At 39.2% G+C, this 18,684-nt stretch overlaps 1 protein-coding gene across 1 annotated transcript in view; it reads right to left on the reverse strand.

Moving 5' to 3' along the window:
- LOC136885511 (intermembrane lipid transfer protein Vps13) overlaps positions 1 to 18,684 on the reverse strand; it is a 1,358,975-nt gene that overhangs the window by 1,232,045 nt on the left and 108,246 nt on the right. The window contains exon 7 of the mRNA XM_067158109.2: positions 17,894 to 18,020. Coding sequence (XP_067014210.2) covers positions 17,894 to 18,020 — 127 coding nt within the window. The remainder of the gene's footprint in view (positions 1 to 17,893; positions 18,021 to 18,684) is intronic.

Below are 18,684 nucleotides of genomic sequence, written 5' to 3' on the forward strand. Positions count from 1 at the left end.
ACGCATCTGACATTCAATGCTCTTGGATTTCTTACCTACTGACATCAATTTAGATTTGGAAAGGCTAATTTTCATACCATACTCATTGCACCTATTTTCAAGCTCCAAGATATTACACTGCAGGCTTTCGGCACAATCTGCCATTAAGACTAAGTCGGCAGCATAGGCCAGACTGCTTACTACATTTTCACCTAACTGAATCCCTCCCTGACACTTTATACCTTTCAGCAAATAATCCATGTAAACTATGAACAACAAAGCCTTGTCAAACCCCTGTAAGCAGCCTGAACCAAGAACTCATTCTACCATCAATTATCACTGCAGTCCAATTTGTCAACATAAATGTCTGATTGATTTTAATAATCTACCCTTGATCCCATAGTCCCCCAATATGGTGAACATCTTTTCCCTCGGTACCCTGGCATATGCTTTCTCTAGATCTACGAAATTTAGTTGGACATAAAGCAAGTAAAATTATTATTACTACCGTAGATCTACAAAACAAACACAACTGTCTATTCTTCTCGTAGCATTTTTCAATTACTTAGCGCATACTGAAAATCTTATCCTGACAGCACCTCAGTGGTCTGAAACCACACTGGTTTTCATCCAACTTCCTCTCAACCACACTGACCACTCCACCCACACCCTGTTCCAAGATGCCAGCAAATACATGGGCTGGTATACGAATCAATGAGATACCTCGATTGTTGTTGCAATCCTTTGTTCCCTTGCTTATATATAGCTGCAATTACTGCTTTTGTCAATCTGAAGGTACCTTACCAACACTCCATGCTAATCTTACTACTCTATGAAGCCATTTCATCCTCACCATCCCACTATACTTTACCATTTCAGGTCTAATTTCATTTATTCCTGCTGCATTATGACATTGGAGTTTATTAACCATCCTTTCCACTTCCACAAGCTTAATTTCACCAACATCACTTTCCTCCCTCCATGAGCTTGGTTGTTTACGGCTTCACCATGAAGATATCCTTTCACGTTGAGAAGATTTTCAAAACATTCCCTCCACCTGTCCAGTGATTCCCTGGGATCCATTATGAGTTCACATGAATTACCTAAACCACTATTCATTTCCTTTTTCCCTCCCTTCCTAATATTCCTTATTAGTGTCCAGAAAGGTTTCCCTGCTGCTTGACCTAGCCTTTCCAGGTTATTACCAAAATCTTCCCAGGACTTCTTTTTGCATTCAACAACTATTTGTGTAACTCTGTTTCTTTCATCTACACACAATTTCGTCTGTATCAGCCCTTGTTAGGAGCCATTTCTGATAAGCCTTCTTTTTACGTTTGCAAGCTGCTCTCACTTCAAGATTCCACCTTGATGTCTGCTTTTTCCCATCTTTACACATAATTATTCCTAGGCATTCCCTTGCTGTTTCCCTGTATGCCACCCACTCTCTTTCTATATCGTTAAACTGCTTACTGTCCACCGTTCGGAACTTCTCACTAATTATATCCATGTCCTCCTGTCTTTTCCTCGTCCTGATGATTTTCTACCCTTATTCATGTCCGACTCATTGGCTGAATCGTCAGCGGGTCAGCGTACTGGGATTCAGTCCACTGGGTGTTTGTGCTGCTCCCAACATCCCTGCAACTCACCACACATCACACTATCCTCCAACACAATAACACGCACTTACCTACACATGGCAGATGCCGCCCAAACTCATCGGAGGCTCTGCCTTACAAGGTTGCACTGGGCTAGAAATAGCCACATGAAATTATTATATTATTACCCTTATTTGTTTGCAGATAGATTTCACTTTCTCTATCCTAAGCCTAGAGATACTTCACTACAGATCAGATAGCGGTATGTTTCATCGAAAAATCCCTGATAAACCCGTACATTCCTAACAGATTTCCTGAATTTGAAGTCAGTCAAGATATAGTCTATTATGGATCTGGTACCCCTACCCTTCCATGTGTAGTGGTGAATAGCCTTACGCTTGAAGAATGTATTCGTAACTGCTAAACCCATACTAGCACAGAAGTCCAGGGAACACTTCCCATTCCTATTAGCTTCCATATCCTCCCCAATCACCCGTTCGTTACCTTCAGTTCTATTTCCAATTCTCGCATTGAAATCTCCCGTTAGCACTATCCTACCCTTACTGTTGACCCTGACTACGATGTCACTCAATGCATTGCAAGTTATAAATCTCATTCCGTATTGACGGTTGTCACTTTACAAATAAAGATATTTATATGCATAAGGAGGATTTTAGAAATATCTTTATTTGTAAAGTCACTCAATGCTTCATAAAACTTGTCAACTTCATCCACATCTGCACCCTCTCATGGTGAATACTCTGGATAATTCTCGTCCTAATTCCTCCAACTGCTAAATCTACTCACATCATAACAATATAAATGGTCCGTTATTGGACATTATATTGGTATTTTAAATTTACTCATTCGAAACAAATATTTCGGATTCCCTGTGGGAATCAAGAACTATATCATCTGATGGCCAGGCAGGCATCAATTTTTGATAGTGGGACAGGGTCTCTCATAGTGCATTGGTACTGCCGGTGGCTACAATTAGCCTACGCAGTGACCTACACGGTATGCACTAGCCAGTGTCTTGGTAGGTGTGCTAGGTACTAACTGATGAGCCCAGCCTAACACACGGGGGCGAAACGTTGGCAGCCAGGAATGAGTTAGCTGGAAAATTTACCATTTATATTGGTATTATAAATTTACTCATTCAGAACAAATATTTCAGATTCCCTACAGGAATCAACATCTATAGCATCTGATGGCCAGGCAGGCATCAATTTTTTGTAGTGGGACAGGGTCTCTCACAGTGTATTGGCACTGCCGGTGGCTACAATTAGCCTATGCAGTGGCCCCCACGGTATGCACTAGCCAGCGTCTTGGTAGGTGTGCTAGGTACCAACTGATGAGCGAAGCCTAGCACAAGGGGGCGAAACGGTGGCAGCCAGGAATGAGTTAGCTGGAAAATTTATAATGTCCAATAAGGGACCATTTATACTGGTATTATAAATTTACTCATTCGGAACAAATATTTCATATTCCGTATGGGAATCAACATCTATATCATCTAGTCACGTCATTCGCTCATTTACGTGCCTAACAGAAACTATGTTGTGTGCAGTAGTATTCCTGATGAACAGCCCTACCCCAGACTTTGTCCTTTCCCTTTTAACACCCGTCAAGTACACCTTATAATCTCCTATCTCTTCCTCGTTATCTCCCCTTACCCGAATGTCACTTACTCCTAGCACATCCAGACGCATCCTCTTAGCTGAATCAGCCAGTTCTACTTTCTTTCTTCCATAAGTCCCATTAATATTGATAGATAGATAGATAGATAGATAAAAGCCTTTATTTTATGTGACGAAGTTAGGGCTCTTGGCCTTTTCTTACACTTAACCACACACACATTATTATTTGTTCATACAATGACACTAACTTAAAATACCAAGAACTACAAATAACACTAATTTTTAAGACAAAAATATGAATATATACACCCAAAGAAGAACTGCCTACATAATACAGATTTGGAAAAAAAAAACTCATTTCAATACACAATGAAAGAAATACGAATAATGATAGCTCTCAATCTAATTCTATTTTGTTTGCCAAGTTGGTTCCAAGGAGTCCCTCGCCTGTCAAATGGGAGTGGGACTCTGTTACTCCCATAGGTCCAAGGCTTGCTTAAAATGTTCTGAGCTTGGTAAATTCATAGTCCAAGCGAGGACTTCTCCTCTAACGAATTAGGGACCATGGTGGATTGTATAGCCCTAGCCGCCTGAGCACAAGGAGGGCCATGACCCAGAATATGTCCAAGATGCCGACTCCCATTCTGTAGCAACTGGTATCCTGACTCTCAGGACCATTTACGAGGCCACTCAGCCGTAGCCTATGTTTCACGAACTAGGATGTGACTATAGTAACCCACACCTTGAACTATAATGATAAAAATAATAATAATACAGTAGAGTCTCGATTATCCGACCTAAACGGGACCTGAAATACGTCAGATCACCGAAAATGTCGAATAATACAGAATAACTTTGAAAATGTTCTACAAAAACAATTACTAGTTTACATGTTTTACGGTACTCTATTTACTGAATTATCAATTCAGTTGTAAAGTACATGCAGTTTGAAGGAAAACATTCCAAATGTCTTACGAAATGAAACTTGTCAACAATGTCTGCTTGCCTGCTGATTCACATTTTCTTGCTGCGAAATCCTGCCATCGAGGGAAAATCAACACCTCCATTGCACTTGCTTCCAGCTGTTGCTCAACGTAGGTTAACGCCATTTCCAATGCACTTAATCTTTCACTGTGAGTCATCTTTTTTTCCTTTTTTCTGGAATGCCTCCTTCCTCTTCTTCATCATCATTATCATCCTCCTTTTCGTTAGCATTCACGAAATCAATAATATCAGGATCAGTTAGTTTGAACAGCTGATCCTGTGCATACCACATCTCGAGTCGTAGCATCCTCACAGCCAGGAATGCAATTCAGTAAGGGAACAATGTTTTTCTGTCTTCTTGTACCACCTCCTCTTGATGTTCAACCTCACTAAACAATATTTTCCAAGACTTTGCTAATGTCGTTGTTTCAACTTCTTCCCAAGACTGCGCTATCCAGTATGCCACGTATTTCATGTTGATTCGTTTTAACTTTTCTTCATGTCATTGCAATTGTCCATTTCCTCTATAAGGAATGAAAGGAGTTTCCGCCGATACTTCCACTTCAATGTTTCCAGCACACCTTGGTCCATTGGCTGGCATTATGACATCACTTTAGGAGGGAGGAACAGGACTTTGATGTTGCCACTTCTACGTTGCTCTTCATTTGGGTGTGATGGAGCATTGTCTAGTAGAAGAAGAGCTTATCTAGGGAGATTGATTGAAGCTAGAAATTTTTCAACATCTGGAACAAACTGTGTAAAAACAAACAGTCTTTAAAGATGTCAGCAGATATCCAAGAAGCCTTCTGATTTGTGTAATGGTCCAGAAGAGCATTACAGAAATGTTTTTAAATGCCCTAGGCTTCTTTTCTTTACTGACCATAAGCAATTTTGCTTTTACGTTCCCAGTAACATTACTACAGGCAATAACAGTAACTCTTTCCTTAGTACGCTTGTAGCCAGGTGCAGACATCTCAGTTTGGGCTGCAAGAGTTTTTGATGGCAGCATCTTGAAATTTAGCCCAGTCTCATCACAATTAAAAATCTGATCACTTGTTAATCCTTCAGTAAGAATCATTTCTTGAAATTCTTTTGTAAATATCAAAACATCATCAGATTTAGCCGACAGTTTTTCTCCACAGATATTAAGCTGCCTAATACTGTACTGTTTTTTCCGCCGATCAAGCCACCCAGCACTGGCAGTAAAATTAGGGTCCCATTCAATAAATTCCTTCTGGGAATACACCGCCTTTTCTTGCAAAATGGGGCCAGATATTGGCAGGCCCTATTGCCGGCTTTGAGTGAACCAAAGAAATAGTGCTTCACTTTATCGTACTCACATTTTTTCATTGTTTTTCTAATTTCAGTGCATCACTTGTTGTTCTGGTAGAGCACCACTTTTCAATTTCTTCCCCCTCTATTTTTCACCCTCTCACGTAACACATCCAACACCATAATCTGAAGCCACTTTTTGAAGAGTTTCCCCTTTGTCCAGTCTCTTTAACGCACTCAACTTGTCTTCCATAGAAACAATCGCTTTCTTCCGTTCACTCGCCATACTCACAAAGGATATGATAACTATAACATCTACACCCAAACAATACTACACTGAACAGATTGAAGACTCGCTGCACCTGTCCTTAAGAAAAAAACGGTCCTACGGCCAGTAGTCAGACCAGTGCTTGTCCAACGGTCGCACCCTCCACACCGAGTGTCCCAGAATTTAGTCTGCCTAATGCCACTCAAATTAAGTCTACCAGTGTAGAATAACACAGTGTCGGATAAGCAAAGGTCGGTTGAGCGAGAGACATCTGTAATAATAATAATAATTCTTTTTTACATGAGAGTGTGGGAAATCTTTCATGAGATACTTGTGAGGGTCCGCACTCCATAAGCATGTGAGATTCCTACTCACTAAAACCCACACACCCTTTTCCCACGATGTATATCTCTGCCCCGGAACTGCACTCGCATTATTTCAGGGCGGAGTCGTGTGTTGTAATTTCTCAGGTTTCTTCTTTCTTTATTTCTCCTTTACTGCCGTTCATGAGTATTCAAATCCTTCTTTTTCTGATGCAGGATGTGTTCTACATATATTGCTGCCTGATCCCAAGATTCTTGGTTTCGTAGCTTTACCTGCACAATAGTCTCTGGCATCAATTCTCCTTGCTCAGCTTCTAAACATCCCCTCTGTGTTGACCAATGATAACATACAAAAAGTGTGTGAAGTACATCGTCAACATCATTGCAATAAATACACGCCGGATCACTCGCTCTACCTACTCTGTGTAGAAATTTCTGGAAGTATCCGTGTCCCGTCAAGAGCTGCGTAAGATAAAAGTTAACCTCATCATGAGCTCGTGCAACCCAATCAGCTAAACACTGCATCAGGCGCTTAGTCCATTTTCCTCGAGGATCTTCCTCGCATCTGTGCTGCCATTGTTCCATTCGTTGCCTATAAGCTAGTTCCTCAGCATGCTTCTTTCCAAGCTCCCCTTGAGTTCGCCAGACTTTCTGTCTCTCTAAGGCAAGTAAATCAATCGGTGCTAACATAAGAACAGCAGGTTCGGATACTGTGTGATAGTACAATTTAAGAACTTCACTGTATAGATCTGTATTGATACAGTTAAAACTAAGAAACAATGTTAGATTTTGGTCCACCCAATCATTACATATTACTTTACAAGTGAACTATTTAATTAAAAAACATATTAAATTATTTAGGGACATGTTTCGTCTCCATTTGAGACATCATCAGCCATAAAATCATGTGGTAGATTACAAAACTCAAAATCAGAAATTGAAAAAAATGGAAGGACCCAAGTGCCTTTTTAAGGACTATTTGAGAAACGCAAAGGGCATAAATATATATACATTATCTACATAAAATGACCTCACTTCCTGCAAAAAATTATTTTGTTGTCTTCAATGATAAGAAAAATCTAACTCGGAATACGACAAGCCTGCCACAACGCCTCGTGCGGAATCAATGTCCATTGTTGCTGTCCGTATTTAAACATCCTAAAGTCATCATTTCTTACAGCTTTCAGGCATGAGTATAAATAGCACTCAAATGGAGCAACCAAAGGCCTTGGAAATACTTTAGATAGTAAGTATAGTCCTTGTAAGGTTCCTCTGTTAGAAATGGAGCTTCATGTGGTAAAGTTAAATAGAAGCAGCACACGAATAATATATCTTGAGGCTGGAGTATAAGTATCACTCACATAAAGCTTAACCCTTTTGCTGCCTAGCTAAAATGCTGTAGTACTGCTAAAACTGCCAACCTAAATTAAGATAAAATGAAAGGTCTTGCTGAAAATTTTGTACTCGCCTCAGTTTTGAAGCTATATAGATGAAGTCTTTTTTGATTATTCATGAGATATCCATGTATACGTCCCATGATTTATTTTGTTATCGCTTATGTATTTATGTTTAAAAATTAATGAATTATTCATTTCCACTTTCTGTAATTAATTTTGCAAATCTGAATTTCTGTAATTAATTTTTAAATTTGAATTAGTATTTGGCATGGCAATAATTATCTCTCATATATGTTAATGTCGCTCTTAGAATCACTAAACTGTGTTTTATTTTAAAGCTGTTGTGAAGGGCTCTTTCATACGTATAACACAAGGAGTAGAACCACAACAGACAATAGTCACAGTAATGCAATAAGGTGCACAAGATTCTGTAGCAGCAGACAAAGGGGTAAGTGATAATGCAACATCAACACTCACATTACAAGCACAACACACACACAATATTACTTAAGTTTATTTCCATTTGTTCCAGATGCTTCTTCCATTCTATATCTCGAAAGAAACAAAATCAGATACTCATAATTTGGATTGAAGCCCCCTTTTAACCATAACTTACATTAAAACAATCAACTTCCAACGAAGAGTCTGGTCGCTACAAACAAGAATTAAATATGTCAATACTTCCTCTAATCAAACTGCCAAACTGCAGCAGCAAGCCTCATCAATTCTAGAAGCCATTCTCCAACGAACCCAAGACTTCAATTCTAGATTATCATCAAGACTCTAATCACGCATGATGCAAAATTACAGTCTTTTTAAATAACATTATTTAGAGAGCACAATTCTTATCTAAAATTCTTAATACTGAAATGTTACTGTATTCTAGAAACCAATGCACTTTAGAAACTATGGCTCCTATATATTAACATCCAATATTTATATTTATGACTCAAATTTTAATGCCAAATTATAGTTGAATCAATTTTATTTTAACATTGCAAACAATTTTTAGCCAAATTTTCAAATTTGTAAAAACTGTGTTTTGGACGTCAATGTGTTTTAGAATTAAAAGTTACTCCATTTTAACACTGCAAATCATATTGTCTTAGTTTTTAATGTGTATATTATTCCTATGTTTTGAATATTGTTATAACTGAAATTAGATTTGCATTCAATGTGATGAAATTTGTAACAACAATCCAAATATGACAAACCTTGAGACAATTGTATAGGCTGATGATGCTTGTGAATAAAGCGAAACATGTCCCGGTAAATTAGTGTTGTAACATTACGACCTAGCAACACAAACTAATTTGTATTGAAAAGGTGGATCAAAACAACCAACAAATTGTTAGTATATCAAATTTACCCACATTGATCTCCTCTCACCCATTCGATTCAGTATCTCTTCGTTCGTAATTCGATCTATCCATCTCACCTTCAGCATTCTTCTGTAATACCACATTTCAAAAGCTTCTATTCTCTTTCTTTCTGAGCTAGTTATCGTCCATGTTTCACTTCCATACAATGCCACGCTCCACACGAAAGTCTTCAAAAACATCTTTCTAATTCCGATATCAATGTTTGAAGTGAGCAAATTTCTTTTCTTAAGAAAGCTCTTCCTTGCTTGTGCTAGTCTGCATTTTATGTCCTCCTTACTTCTGCCATCGTTAGTTATTTTACTACCCAAGTAACAATATTCATCTACTTCCTTAAAGACTTCATTTCCTAATCTAATATTTTCTACATCACCTGACTTCGTTCGACTGCACTCCATTACTTTTGTTTTAGACTTATTTATTTTCATCATGTACTCCTTACCCAAGACATCATCCATACCATTCAGCAACTTCGAGATCTTCTGCAGTCTCAGATAAAATAACAATATCATCGGCAAATCTCAAGGTTTTAATTTCCTCTCCTTGGACTGTGATTCCCTTTCCAAATTTCTCTTTGATTTCCTTTACTGCCTGTTCTATGTAAACATTGAAAAGGAGAGGGGACAAACTGCAGCCTTGCCTCACTCCTTTCTGAATTGCTGCTTCTTTTCAAAGCCCTCGATTCTTATCACTGCAGACTGATTTTTATACAGATTGTAGATAATTCTTCGTTCTCGGTATCTGATCCCTATCATCAGAAATAATTGTTCCGAATGAGTAAATTTATAATACCAATATAAATGGTCCGTTATTGGACATTATAAATTTTCCAGCTAACTCATTCCTGGTTGCCAGCGTTTCGCCCCCCCCCCCCCCCCGTATGCACTATCCAGGTCATGGTAGGTGTGCTAGGTACCAACTGATGAGCCCAGCCTAGCACATGGGGGCGAAACGCTGGCAACCAGGAATGAGTTAGCTGGAAAATTTATAATGTCCAATAACGGACCATTTATATTGCCTTTCCTAGATCTACGAATCCCACGTACGTGGGTTTGTCCTTCTTGATTCAATCCTCTAAGATTAGACGTAAAATCAGGATTGCTTCACGTGTTCCTACATTTCTTCTGAAGCCAAATTGATCTTCTCCCAACTCAGCTTCAACTTGTTTTTCCATTTTTCTGTAAATAATACGTCTTAAAATTTTGCAGGCATGAGATACTAAACTAATGGTGTGGTAGTTTTCACACCTGTCAGCACCGGCTTTCTTGGGAATAGGTATAACAACATTCTGCCGAAAATCGGATGGGACTTCTCCTGTATCATACATCTTGCACACTAAATGAAATACCCTTGCCATGCTGGTTTCTCCTAAGGCAGTCAGTAATTCAGAGGAAATGTCATCAGTTCCAGGTGCCTTGTTCCTATTTAGGTCACGCACAGCTCTGTCAAACTCTGACCTCAAAATTGGGTCTCCCATTTCATCAGCATTAACAGCCTCTTCATGTTCCAGAACCAAATTATCTACATCTTTACCTTGATAGAACTGCTGGATATGCTCCTGCCATCTTTCTGCTTTGTCTTCTTTCCCTAGAAGTGGCTTTCCATCTGAGCTCTTAATATTCATACACCTAGATTTCTTTTCTCCAAAGGATTCCTTGATTTTCCTGTATGCAGCATCTACCTTTCCCAGGACCATACAGCCTTTGACATCCTTGCACTTCTCCTTCAGCCATTCTTCCTTAGCTACCTTGCACTTTCTATCCTTTTGATTCTTTAATCGCCTGTATTCTTTTCTGCCCTCTTCATTTCTAGCATTTTTGTATTTTCGTCGTTTATCAATCAGGTCTAGTATCTCCTGAGTTATCCACTGATTCTTAGTTGATCTTTTCTTCCTTCCTAACATTTCTTCAGCAGCCCTACTAACTTCATTTTTCATGACTCTCCACTCTTCCCCTATAGTGTTTCCTTCAGCCTTTTCATTTAGTCCTTGTGCAACATGTTCCTTGAAACAATCCCCCACACTCTTTTCTTTCCACTTGTCTAGATCCCATCTTTTTGCATTCTTTCCTTTCTTCAATTTTTTCAACTTCAGATGGCATTTCATGACCACAAGTTGTGGTCAGAGTCCACGTCTGCTCCTGGGAAAGTTTTGCAATAACAACACCTGGTTTCTGAATCTCTGCCTAATCATAATCAAGTCTATTTGATACCTTCCAGTGTTTCCAGGTCTCGTCCACGTATACAGCCGTCGTTTGTGGTGTTTGAACCAAGTATTGGCAAGGACTAAATTATGATCAGTGCAGAATTCAACCAGCCAACTTCCTCTTTCGTTCCTTTGTCCCAATCCAAATTCCCCTACTGTACTACCTTCTCTTCTTTGGCCTACCACTGCATTCCAGTCTCTCATCACAATTAGATCCTCGTCACCTTTTACATATTGTATTAAATCTTCTATCTCCTCATATATTCTTTCGATTTTTTCATCATCCGCTGAACTAGTAGGCATATAGACCTGCACTATTGCGGTGGGCATTGGTTTGGTGTCTATCTTGACGACAATAATTCTTTCACTATGCTGGTCGTAGCAGCTTACCTGCTGCCCTATTTTCTTATTCATTATTAAACCAACTCCTGCATTTCCCCTGTTTGATTTTGTGTTGATAATTCGGTAGTCGCCTGACTAAAAATCATGTTCTTCCTGCCAACATACTTCACTTATACCAACTACATCTAACTTTAGCCTCTCCATCTCCCTTTTCAGATTCTCTAACCTACCACAACGATTCATACTTCTAACATTCCACGCTCCGACTCGCAGAATGTCAGTATCCATCTTCCTGATGATCGCCCCCTCTCGTGTAGTCCCCACCCGGAGATCCGAATGGGGGACTAGTTTACCTCCGGAATATTTTACCCGGGAGGAAGCCATCATCAGTACATCATTCATACAGAGAGAGCTGCATGTCCTTGGGAGGTAGTTACGGCTGTAGTTTCCCGCTGCTTTCAGCCGTGTAGCAGTATCAATACAGCTAAGCCATGTTGAGTGTTATTACAAAGCCGTATCAGTCAATCATCTAGACTGCCGCCCTTGCAACTACCGAAAGGCTGCTACCCCCCTTTCGATGAACCATTCGTTAGTCTGGTCTCTCAACAGATACCCATCCGATATGGTTGCACCTGCGGCTCGGCTATCTGCATCATTGGGACACGCAAGCCTCCCCACTGCGGCAAGGTCACATGGTTCGCAGAGGACTGTATTGAGTAGGTGTACCATTATAGTTAATTGTTTTTCTTGTAACTGCAATTCAGTACTGATCAACATGATGTTTATAGCTTATGCCCACCCTGCAGTCAAGTACCAAGGAGAGTGGATATCAGCTAATAAGAGTGAAACATTAGCAATAGACACCAGATGTGCGAAGTTGGAGACTGTGTACCATTCCTGCAAGAACATTTATACATCCAAATACCTTTCCAAGATTCTTAAACAACAGGCCTACAACTCAGTAATATGACCCTCTGCGCTTTATGCCTCTGAATGTCTCTTGATGACCAGAAAAGGCTCCCTCAGGAAAACAGAGCTCAAGGAATGGAAAATCTTGAGGAGGATATTAAGACCTATAAGAGAAAAGGATGGCACCTATAGGACCAGGCACAACAATGAAGTCTATGATCATCAGAAAGACAATCGCATCCATGAGGGAAAGGCCACTTGACCCACATAGATCCCAACAAGCTTGCTAACAAGATCTTCAGCACAACAGGCAGAAGGAAAGATTCCAAGAACAAATGGATCACCTCAGTGAAATCAGATCTACAACAATGAGAAATTCCACTAAACACCATACACAACCGATCCCAATTCTGACGTATCACTATGCAGGGTGTCTTCCTAGTGTCCCTCACCAGCAAGAAAAACACAGGCACCCCCAACCCAAAGTGGACAGGGGATAGGAAGCTGGCACACAGCCAGAAAATAAAAGCTTTCTGGGTCAAAAAGGAACAGCAGAACCATGTAAAGAGTTAAAACAAGCCCCACGGTTGTAAGTACGCCCAAACAAAAGGAAAAACAATGGATTCACATTCCTAATAAGCATGGCATATTTAACCTATTCAAATTAGCAAAGTGGGTTTAAACCCTGAATACACAATTCAACAAATTTCATTAGAAATTACTAAGTTACAGAAATATAAAGCCACAAACCAATTGGAAATTTAATTCAGATGGATTCAATAGAATACTATCTAAATGACTTTCCTTCTTCGACCATCACAAACAGTAGGATATTTTGATAAATAAGAAAATATTAACAACATATAAAATAAATTTTAAATTATGTACAATAAGTGTTTTTCTTAAAGCATAGGGACCAACTATCCTCATTAAGGTAAAGAACGGCTGACCGTAATGTCCACATATGAGCTGCAATACACAAGGCTAAGTTCAACTAATCTCACATGGTCAAACACAATGCATAAAACAGCTAAGAATTTTAAACAACCACATTCCAATTTCATAGCACTATTTTTATATGCACAGCCACACACATACTATTCCAGGCATGACAAGTTATACCTCAAACCAGTCCCTAGAAACAGAAGACAAAAGGAAAAAAAATGTGTGAGGGAATTCAAAGGTTCATCCGACACATGGATGTGGACCCGGGTTTCATCACTCATTCAAAATCAGGCGAACCATGAGCAAGCCCTGTCAAAGGATTTACCTATATGTGGGAACAGCAGGAAGGCACGATTCAAGTACTATTAACCTTTAGGAAGAACCAGCTTCGGAAGACCAAAATAATTGAAAAGAAAGGTCTCTCCCCCTACCTTAGAGAATTCATGCTGCTGGTGATTTCATCCTGGCAAAAAATGGTGCTAGAATGTAGCAACATCATCGTAGACAGAAAGAGAAGGTGGAATTGGAGCTCTCCACCCTCGGATCATCACGAATGCACAGACAATGAAAAGTTGAAATTCCTGATGATGATGATGATGATGATGGTTGTTTAAAAGGGCCTAACAGCAAGGTCATCAGTCCCTTTGTTTAAAAGGGCCTAACAGCAAGGTCATCGGTCCCTAATGGTATGAGGTGCAATGAAATGAAACTATAATTAAAACTTCAAAACTTATCTAGACTAAAATGTAAAATGAATGATGAAAAAATGACCATGAATCCAAAACAATCAGTGGATCCAATTCACAATGCCTTCTTTTCTGAGATGATGCTTGTTATAAAAAAATGGTCCAAAATCCAGGTCATATCCTCATAATAGTATTAATCACTGGTAAACCAGAACCACGGTGTTCCTCCTATAGTGGTACTAATCAAAGGTAACGTAGACTCATGGTGTTCCTCACATGGTGGTATTAATCACAGGGAATGCAGACCCATGGTATGTCACACACAATGGCACCACTCGCAGGCAACACAGACCCATTGTGTTCCTCACATAAGGGCACCACTCGCCAGGAACACAGACCCATGGCATTCCTCACATAGTGGGACTAATTACGGATGCCGGTATTCCTGTGGTGTTCCTCACATAGTGGAACTAATCCCAGGCCATGTATACTCTTGGTGCCGCTCACATGGTGGTACTAATCATAGGCAATGCAAACCCACGCCGTATCACACATTATGGTACCACCCACAGGCAACACAGACCCATGGTATTCCTCACATAGTGGTACTAATCACGGGCAACAGCCAAATCTGTGGTGTTCCACCCAGTGGTACTAATCAGAGGCAACGTAGACTTGTGGTGTTCTTCACATACTGGTAGTACTCATAGGTAACGCATACCCATTATGAATACAGGGGAACAGACACATTCCAGTGCAGCATAAGGACGTTTTTCTCGCATGGACAATAGCCTGCGCAGCCAAGTGTCCCCCCACCTTCCACCCCACTTCGATGTGATACACATGATGGTACTAACCACCGGCAACACCCAGACCTGTGGTGTTCCTCATGTAAGGGTACTACTCCTAGGTGACTTAGATTCATGGTGTTCCTCACACGGTGGTACTAATCACAAGTAACGTCGACACATGGTGTTCTCCACGAAATGGGGTACTATTCACAAGTAGTCTCATGGTTCTAATTCCATCACCTCTTGGTCGTCCCTTTTAGTCGCCTCTTGTGACAGGCAGGGAATACCGTGGGTGTATTCTTCATCTGCGTCCCCCACCCACAGGGGTTTGAAAATCCTGGTATTTACCCTCAGAGGGTAGGGCAGAAGCTAAAGGTATGAGCAAAAGGGGAAAAGAACATATTGGAAGAAGCAAGAACCAACAGACAGCTGGCATGTGGCTACTTGAATATGGGCCAAGGTCAAGTGAAGACACGTAGAATATACTAGTTGTAGTATCCGTCATTGGCGGGACAATCACTTAGTATGTGTATGATGAAATATTTGTCCACGCCTCACATTGTTCCCCACATTCTGAGACCCCTAAGTGGGCATGCCTCCCCTGACAGCGAGTTGTCCTGATGTACTCGCTTCCTAGCTCTCTGTGGCCCTTTACAGTTTCACCACCATTGCCAGTTAACACGATTGAACAACATTCCCATGTTAGCGATGCTCAGCATTGATAAGGACTATGCAATAAATGTCTGAAATTCATAAATTATTTTATCATAGTCAGTATGAAGCCTAAAACTATATAGGACATACATCGTTGGAAATTGTATTCTGTATAACTTTTGTTATGTAGTATTTATTGACAGGATTAATTACAACATAGATATTTGAGACTTAAATTCATGAATATCTCTGTTATCATAGCTGGTACAGTGAAATCGTATAAGACATAAATGATTGGAAATTTTATTCTGCATAACTTTTGTTACGTATTATTAATTGACAGGACCAATAATAACATAGATTTCTGAGACTTAAATTTTAGGCCTTCCTCTACACTACCATTTCAGGGAGCATGAATAAAATTATAGCCTAAAGGGTAGTGCCGTAATCCCCGACTTTACACACCGATTTTCATTAAATTCTGTTCAGCCATTTTCTCATGATGCATGTACATACATACATACATACATACATACAGAGATTACAGAATATTAAAAACTGCATTTCCTTCTTATTGTAGACATGACCGATACAGAAATACCATTCACAAATTAACCCCCTCCAGGACACTAACACCATGTACCCTCCTATAAAAATGATCACTGTAGTAACTCGGTAGAAAAGTTAACACATTGAACGCTGTGCCCACGTATTGCTCGAGCTCCTTCATTTACTACCACACACAGTGCATGAGCAGCACTCAGGCTCGGTTTTTTTAACTAATAAATCATCACATCCTGGAAATACATCTCTGTCTCTTCTGGTAAACATGAAAGACGGCATTACTGTTCTGCATACTGCTGCTAGATGGGAGCACTGACCCTTGCTGTATAGAATACAAACGCTTGTCTTGAAGAGAAGCAAGGATGTGTTCCGTGTGCTTTGTTTTCCCACTCGTTCCTACAATGGCGGCATGGTGCCTTCATTCTCTCGGCAATAGCGTGATATAAACCCCAACAAACTGCCCGTCACATCTTTTTTTCTCTCTTATAAGCTTAGTATAACTAATGTAACAATGTTAGATGTAAATATGAAAATTAATCACAAACATGATTAGAAAAAAATATAAAAGCACATAAATGTGATATCTTGGCCCTGTTTCATATTTCAGTATTAAAAATCATAGAACTTAAAAAAGAATTCAGTGCTGAGATAGATTTTATAGTTACAAATACAAGAATAATTCATTTATCTCAAAACTAGTTGAAATAATAAAGCCTCAAAATATGGCTAAAATGCTCAGTATACAGCACTTAACATGTTAAAAATATGCCCGTGTTCAAAGTGTTAAAATTTAACACAGGGCTACATTCCTTTTCAACGTCTTTTTTTTTTTTTTTCCTAGTGGCTTTACATCGCACTGACAAAGATAGGTCTTATGGCGATGATGGGATAGGAAAGGGCTAAAAGTTGAAAGGAAGCGGCCCTGGCCTTAAGGGAGGCTGGGAATGAGTTTTTTGTGGAAAAAGTAAAAATTAGCGATTTTTCAATTTGTGCATATTATTGTACGCCAGACTCCTGCGGATCATTTGGCCAAATGGTAATACTAAATTCCCATGAAGGGTATTTTTCGGGTTCCGCCATATTTAAAGTACTAGCGTGACATTTAAATGTCCGGTTGAGTCCCCATCCACTAGCTTTTACTTACAAAAATGTTTTTGGGTGTTTTTTTTCTTTCTTCCCATATATACATTTTCAGGTATTTAAAATGTTCCAGCTGAACCAATTTGGTTTCAAATTCCATGAGAATTTCATGGGTTGTTAACACCTGTATTGTCTTGATATTAACAGAAGGATTTTTTTATAATGTTGATACTTTAAAAGATAGTAGCCTTCAAAGGGGTATTTGTTTAGCATAATTTGAGAAAAACAAACACACAAAACACATTTTTTCCTCACATTCATGGACTACATATGCAGACTTTCTCTCTGTTAAAATTCTTTCCATACCTTGAAGTGCCTGTACACCAGTTTTCAATGTGATATTTGAAGTAACTGTTCAGCTGGAGCATTTTTTATGCTTACCGATTTTTTAAAATTTTAAATTGTAAGTGATAATTTCTCAGAAAGTTCTTTTGCTATTTTCTTGAAAATTGGCAAATGGCCTTATTTCACCATTAGGAGACCACAAACCAAATTTCATTCAAATCTATCAATAATTACTATTTTTTATAAATTCAGTCCTAACTTCCCTTAAGTAAGGTACAGCCCCAGCATTTGCCTGGTGTAAAAATGGGAATCCATGGAAAACCATCTTCAGGGCTGCCGACAGTGGGATTCGAACCCACTATCTCCCGGATGCAAGGTCACAGCTGCGTGCTCCTAACCGCACGGCCAACTCGCCCGGTTTTTTCAACATCAAAATAAACCTCATATAAACCTTCATAATACATTTAAAATTTACAAGTTACAAGCAAGCTTATGAAGATACATAAAATAAAACTACAATGATAATTTTATACCAACCATTCCTTGTAATATCCTTTACACCGAGGCACCTTAGGTCGATTTTTGCGAAATGAGGACATCATGTTCAGTTTGTTGAAGAATTCCATTAGAGCGACAAAATTGCAATACTGAGCTCTGCTAATACCTGAAATAAAACAAGCACATATATATATATTTTTAATTACTTGATAACAAGGTAATAGGATAAAAATTACAAGAATTAACATTGCCTTATGAGAGTCGGGCTAATGTTTCAGATACGGTTCACTCCAAATTCTCTTTGCAGGTTACTGGTACTGCGATAGCCTCCATATCCCAAAGTCGACGGTTCAAAACCAGTAGAAGTAGATTGAATTTTTGAAGCGTGGAAAGCAGTCTAATCAGGACACCATGCTGCACAATATGGGCATGTACTAAATGTTGGGAGATGCCTTCAGTGTTAGGTGAAAAAATGAACAAAAACACAACAACAGGTTGGCTAAGAAAGAGAGAGAGAGAGTCCGTGTTTCTCTGGCATCTGATAGAGTACAACAGGACGTTGAAATGGATATACAGGCAACCAAAAAAGTCATCAATTTACTGCCAACACATGGTAACAGAGGTCACATCATCATCATCATTACTATTATTATTATTTATTTTTTTATTTACTGTATTTACTTTATTTACTCTGCATGCTCCAATACATGAGTAGTAGTCTTACATGCACTCACAATATATTTTCTTACAAATGCACAAACATAAATTACATTTGAATATTTAAATGTCTAGATGACTGTTAATCTTATCAATATCAATCAATATCAATC

Source organism: Anabrus simplex, chromosome 1 (assembly GCF_040414725.1).
Source record: "Anabrus simplex isolate iqAnaSimp1 chromosome 1, ASM4041472v1, whole genome shotgun sequence".
Lineage (NCBI taxonomy): Eukaryota > Metazoa > Arthropoda > Insecta > Orthoptera > Tettigoniidae > Anabrus > Anabrus simplex.